The 6797-nt window shown below is 52.6% G+C and overlaps 1 protein-coding gene across 1 annotated transcript in view; it reads left to right on the forward strand.

The window, feature by feature from the left end:
• ARHGAP40 (Rho GTPase activating protein 40) overlaps positions 1-6423 on the forward strand; it is a 50524-nt gene extending 44101 nt beyond the window's left edge. Inside the window, exons 12-15 of the mRNA XM_030915186.1 lie at positions 1875-2015; positions 2794-2963; positions 4464-4519; positions 5567-6423. Of these exons, the coding sequence (XP_030771046.1) occupies positions 1875-2015; positions 2794-2963; positions 4464-4519; positions 5567-5658 (459 nt within the window). The 3' untranslated portion in view covers positions 5659-6423. The remainder of the gene's footprint in view (positions 1-1874; positions 2016-2793; positions 2964-4463; positions 4520-5566) is intronic.
• The last annotated feature ends 374 nt before the right edge of the window (positions 6424-6797 follow it).

Consider the following 6797-nt stretch of genomic DNA (forward strand, 5'->3'; position numbering starts at 1 on the left):
AAAGCTTTTATACTGCTGAGAAAGCCCCATCCCTGAGGCCCGGGATCACAGGGCCTGCCTAAAACAGAGCCCGGAACCAGATAACAGGGATACCCCTGCCCCCCTGCCCCCACTATGAGCTTTGCCCTGAGTAACAAGTGACAGCAAGTCGAGGAGCCAGAGGAGGAGAGAGGCCCCTCTGCAGTGTCAGCTGCATGGTGCCCGCAGCACTGAGACCCCTCCAGCTCCTGAGACTCTGTGAACACAAGGTAGCACCATCTACCACTGCTGACCCGGCTGCTTTCTCACCCAGAGACGTGTATCCTCTTCCCTCCATCTGTTCATTCATACTTCCATTTAGTCTCCCATCCACTCACCCACTCACTCACCTATCCATCCATCCATCCACCCACTCACTCACCCACCCATCCATTTATGCATCTGCTCATCACCCACCCACTTATCCACCCACCTATCCCCCCACCCGTCTACCCACCACCCATCCATCCATTAATTCCTCCAACTCCCCCATCTACCCATCCACCAATCTATCATCCACTCACCCATTCACCAATCATACATCTATCCACTCATCTACCAATCCATCCATCCACTCATTCACCCATCCATCCACCCATCTACCCAACCATGCATCTCTCCAACTAAACCATGCATCTATCCAACTATCTACCCATCCATCCACCTACTCATCTACCAACCATGCATCTATCCAACTATCCACTCATCCATCCAACCACAGTCCTTCCTCCTATCCCTCCCTCCTTCTGTGAAGTCATTAGATTAAATTTCCTTTTCTAGAAACCAGCAAGTGAAGCCCTCTTTGACTGTTCTCAGTTTCTCTCCGACCCTGCTGGGTACTCTTCTGTGTTCTAAACACAGCAAGTGCCAGCTGGCACTCCAAACTCATCTAGTACTTCACACTTCTGAATTTTTGCTTATGCAGTTTACTCTGCCTGGAATTCTCTTCCCCTTCCCCCCACCTTTTTTTTTTTTTAATGGCAGAAGCCTGCTGTCCTCCACTCATTCTTCAAGACCTCTTAATTCAAGAGTCAACTCCTCTGTCGAAAGTCCCCTACTCCTCCCTCATACACCCCTTACACCCCCATAGTTCCTTTTTTCTCTGCACTCAGCCCTTTGAGATAATGTTGCTACTAAAAGACATTGGATTGTAATACTTCTTTTTATTGGAGGGAGCTTTAAAAATTCAAGAAATTCCTGAATGTTTGCTTGTTAGAAAAGCTTCAGACAACATAGATGTAGAAAAAGTGAAAGGGGAGAACCCCCATCACCCTTGCCCTTCCCCGTGTGTGTCACCTTTAGTCAGCACACACATAGAAAGAGGGGAGTTCAGAATCGACCCCAGTTCCATCAGACCCTGGGAGACAGAAATGTGTTATTATCAGGGTCCATGGAGTCTGGGTTCTCTGACTTTACTGGGTTCGGATCCCACAGAGAGGCATGGGTTGATCTGGAGGCCTCTATAGGAATCCCCCAGTGTGGGCTGTCTGGAGGTTCTCAGAGCAGAGCCTGCCCCAGGTGTGTTTTGGGGACACCCCTGCCTGAGTGTGCCAGTAAGCAGCTATCCCTCAGCAGGTGCAGGACCCTCCAGCCTCTGTCGAGAGGAACCACTGTCCACTAAGCCTCAGGGTGGGCTCCACTCTCAGGGCCCCCTCCTCCAAGGCCCACTTCAGGGGCTGAATGCCCCCTCCTCATTCCACCAAACCAGTGCTTCCGTCCCAAGTCCAACACATGCGTATTTCCAAGCCCTGTGGGACGCTGGGCCGGGGAAGAGGCCACGATGACCCTGGAGGGGGTTCTGCCTCTTGGCCCCAGCAGTCCTATCACCCTGCCGAGACTCGATCCTTTCTGGTCAGGTCGCCTCTTTCCTGGTCGCCCAGGTGCGAAAACTGAACGACAGCAGCAGCAGGCGCCCTCAGCTCTGTGACACGGGCCTCAAGACTTGGCTGCGGAGGATGCACGTAGATAGGGACAAGGCGGGGGACAGCCTCGAGGCGGTGAGTGCCTCCGACCCCAGACAGTTGGAGAAGGGCCCTAGGCGACAGGAGGGCACCTGGAGCTTGGTGCTCACCTTCCTCCAGGTCCCCGCTACCGGGCTACCAGCAACGGCCCAGTGAGGCCACCAGGGGGCGCTGCGGCGCCGTCACGGGGAGCGAGGAGGCGTGGCTGCGGTTGGGGAGGGGAAATGGAGTGACTCGGAAACTTCCCCTAGAAGCCATCTCCTCCGCCCCATTTTTAGGCAACCCCAGGCCGAGGGTTGGGAAAATGGGGATCGCTCTGCGGGGTGTGAGGTGACTGGGGCTGGGAGGGGGATAATAGAAGGGAAGAGCCTTCCAAAAATACTGAGTATTCCTGGGAGGGGTCCTGAACACGGTTCCTTATTAAAGTCCCGATCAGAGAAATTGATGAGCGTCGAGGCTGCATCGTGCACAATGTGTGGGTGATGGGTCTTTATACAAACCTACATGTCTGTGTTTGTGGGTGCGTTGCATGTACCCCTGCTGTGTGTACGAGTGCGAAACACAGGCACAGAAACACAAACACAGGCGTAGAAACACAGGCATGTTTCTCTGCGTCTGTGTGTGCACACATCCAGAATGTGTATGTCTGTGATCGGTGCGCAAGTGGCCGGTGTGCGTGTGTGTGTGTGTGGCGTCTTGTGATTTTCAGCGTGGGCATTTGTGTAAGTGCCATGTATGCATGTTTATGCATCCATGTTTGAACTCCAGGCATACTGGCTCTTGTGTATATGGATCTTCCTCTCTCTCTCTGCAGACTCCCAAGGTGGCAAAGATCCAGGTGGTCTGGCCTATCAAGGATCCCTTGAAGGTGCCTCTCACCCCCAGCACCAAAGTGGCCCATGTCCTGAGGCAGTTCACAGAGCACCTCAGCACTGGTTCCAAGGGTCAAGAAGGCAGTGAGGACATGAACAGCCTCCTTCTACAGTAAGGGGCACCTCCTGGAGGCAGGAGCCTCTCCCCTGCAGGGAGGGGTCTGCACCCCAGAGCTGAAAGCCACCAGGGAGTTACACATGCTGTTGGCCTGGCCTGGCCTTCCCTTTCTGGGGTGGTCAGATGGGTTCTCCAACCTTAGAGAGCTTCTTGGCTCCAAGTAATAATCATTATGACTACCACTCACTCATTCATTTTAATAGGTATTTAATTAATGCCCATCACCAGGCACCATGTTTTTCTGTTTGTTTGTTTTGTTTTGAGACGGAGTCTCACTCTGTCACCTAAGCTGGAGTGCAGTGGCGCGATCTTGGCTCACTGCAACTTCCTCCTCCCAGGTTGAAGTGATTTTCCTGCCTCGGCCTCCCAAGTAGCTGGGATTACAGGCGTCTGCCACCATGCCTGGCTAATTTTTTTGTATTTTTAGTAGAGATAGGGTTTTACCATGTTAGCCAGGCTGGTGTCAAACTCCTGACCTCAAGTGATCTGCCCAGCTCAGCCTCCCAAAGTGCTGGGATTACAGGCGTGAGCCACCGCACCTGGCCCACCATGTATTGAGAGAATTATAGACTAGGCATGAAAAGAACAGACAGAGGCCGTGCTCTTAAGAGCCCACAGCCCTGAGGAAGAGCTGGACATAAAGCAAATGGTCACAAACCAAAGATCAAGTTACAAACTGTATTAGGTTTCATAAGAAATGCAGGGAATAATGTGTCTGGAAGACAAAGAAGCTGGTGTCGTCTGGGAGCGAGGTGAGGCTTCCTGACACACAAAACTGCACGGCAAAGGTTCTGCAGCAAGGAGCAGAGCCTGGCCAAGGATCTGGAAGAAGGTAGGGGGCTGACGAGCAGCCATCATTCCCAGGGTACAGGAAACAGCCTGAGCCCTCAAGAGTTTCCTTCTTGGCATTGGCACAAGGAATCCTCAGACTGTCATCTTCAGCAACTGTTTGGTTCAGCTCCTCCTTGAACAGATGGGAGCACTAAGACTCAGAAAAGAGAAGGGGCTTGCTTAAGGCCACATGGCAGATAAGAGGCCATGGAATTGAACTCAGGATACCCATAATTATCATATAATAATTGTGATTCTTACATGATAAGCATAATTATCATATGTAATCATACAATGTCCATAATCCATCTTGACACAAAATCTTCCCCTCACCGCAGGCTCCTGTCCCCATCTGTCACCACTCATTCCCCTGCCCTCGCAGTCTCCATTCTGATGCCCGGAAGGAAGGAGCCTCACAGCGGGGTGCACCTCTGGCTGAGCCTCGTGCCCTCCAGCTACCTCTCCCCAGCCCCTGGTTGCTGGACTCTGTCACTGGCTCCAGCTCTCTCAGGAGGGTCCTTATACGTCTTCTCCCCAGTGGGACTGAAAATCAGTGAGGACTGCCCTTTCCAGACCTGGGGGCCATGCACAGTTGTTGGTCTTGCTGTTTCTAGAAGGAAAAGGCAGGAGTTTTTTTTTTTTTTTTCTTTCTCTGTTTTACAGCCACAGGCCCATGGAGTCAGCCAACATCCTCTTCTATGAAGTTGGAGGGAATATCAGTAAGTTCCACTGTGGGAAACGGGAACAGAGCCCGGGTGCCTGGGAGTTCTTCGACCTCAGAGTTTCACTGAGCCCTTCTGGGGGAGGCCAGAGTCTGCCTGGAGATGAGCCTTCCCCTCAGGCCTCTATCTCCAATGAAACCAGGCAGAGTCCTGCTGTAGGGTTAAAGTGCAAGTCTTAGGAGTCTATCCTAGAGTTTGGATTGTGCCTGGAGCTGGCCTCAGGCTTGCAGAGAGAGGCAGAAGGTTTGTTTAGTGTCAAGGCTGGCAGTACCACCAGTGAAACTGACTCCTCTGGGACATCCTAGCTGGGATGGACCTCATCCCTGGTCCAGGGGCCAAGGAGTCCTTAAGGAATTCTGCAAATAAATGTCCGGCTCTGGGAGGTCCCTGGCTCTGTGGGAACCAAGGATGGGCAGCTGTTTCCCTTTGCATTCTCTAGAACAATGATCCTCAGACTTGACCGGAATCTCAGGATCCCCTGGAGGGCTAAGACACAGATGGTGGGGCCTGAGAATGTGTGTTTCTGATGAGTTTCCAGAAGTTGCGGATGCTGCTGGTCGAGGGGCCACACTTTGAGGGCCACTGGCCAAGAAGCGGAGGCTAAGACATGGCATCAGTAGTACATGATGCACTGAGCGGGTGCCCCTCAAGAAAGGGTTCCAAGGGAAGGAGTGAAGGAGGATAGGGAAGGGGCAGGGACCAGGAGTGTCCACATCCTGGAGCTTGGCCTGATCCACTAGGGGGCTCTAGAGCACAAATCACATCAGAGTTGTTGCATTTTGAGGCAAGGAGACTAGTCTTTGGTAGTCTGTGTCCATCAGTCTTCGACTGTGGGCTTTCCCAGGGGGAGGGGATGTCACTTTTCTGGCAAGGCATCTTCCCTCAGCGGAGCTCAGTCCTCCAGCAGAAGTGGTAACTGTGAGCTGTAGCAGTCAAGATGCATACAGCCAGGGGACAGTGCTCTGCCTGGTGAAGGACTCTGCGCAGGGGAACAGCGTCTCCCATAGCCTCCCACTCAACCTCCTTCACCCCTTCTTCCCACAGATGAGCATCGCCTGGACCCAGATGCCTACCTCTTAGATCTGTACCGTGCCAACCCACATGGCGAGTGGGTTCTTAAACAGAGCCCCACCTAAACCCTGTGGCTCTCAGGAGCAGCCTGGATGCCTCCTCCTCTTCCCTGCTGGCTCTGTGTCCATGTACCCAGCATGAGAACAAAGCTATTTCAAGGGAAGGTCTGAGTTTTCTTCCAAGGCATCCTTCTCTGAAATGCCTCTCAGACCCCTCAGAAATAGACTCAGGGCTAGTGCTCTCTCCACTCAGAGGTGATGGGGGCCAGGGCCTCAGGGAAGGGAAGCCAACACAGCCCTGGGAGAACTGCACAGAGGAAGAACTTCCCTTCACCGTTCTCATGTTTTAGCCACGCACACAAAGCCCTCGCTCCCCTACACCCCCTAGCCCTCCGGAGAGTTGCTTCCTACATCAAGCTTGCTGTTATGACACCATCACTTGGGGCACTTGGATCTCCATGGGCTTCTGTCCATGGCTTCTAGACTGGAGGAAATTTAAAAATGCAGCGCCTCTATCAAGAGATAGTTGGATTTTTCCCCCCCAGGTAAGATTGTTTTGAAAGTGGCCCTACAATGCGTAGTGGCGCAGCACCAGAAACAAAACCAGGAGAGCTCTGTGACCTTGGACAAGCCTCTTGCCCTCTCAGAGTCCTTCAAGGATGAGGGCTGGGGCCTCAGGGAGAGGAAGCCAGCATTGCAGCCATGATCAGCCCCAGGAGAACTGAGCAGACGAAGATTTCGCTTCATAGCTCTCATGCTTTACATGTTGATTTGTATAATCTTGTCATTTTGTAATATGATATTTAAATTGTTTAAACATTAAAGGCACAAGTTCAATGTCACGCTTACTTTGCCTAAGTGTTTTTATCTCCAGTCCCACGCTTGGTGGGTGTTGTCCTTCCAGCGAGTTGACATGGGAGCTTTGTGACGAGAGCATCTTGCTGAGCTGCTCAAAGGGCTCTGGCCCATGTGGTCCAGTCACGCCTTGAACCCACAACCACCAGGGGGACAGGAAGAGAACTCAGAATGGGGAGGCATGGAGTAATGACACCCGTTGCTGAAGGGTGGGGGCATTGCAGGGACAGCCTCTCTGGGAATCCTCTCATCTCTTACAGTCCCAGGTCTCGCCCTTCCTCCTTTCCTCGGCCCTGGGTGTGTATCCTCAGGCCAGGTGAAGCTTCGCTTATTTGTTCACTTAACAATGA

Source organism: Rhinopithecus roxellana, chromosome 13, assembly GCF_007565055.1.
Source record: "Rhinopithecus roxellana isolate Shanxi Qingling chromosome 13, ASM756505v1, whole genome shotgun sequence".
Classification (NCBI taxonomy): domain Eukaryota; kingdom Metazoa; phylum Chordata; class Mammalia; order Primates; family Cercopithecidae; genus Rhinopithecus; species Rhinopithecus roxellana.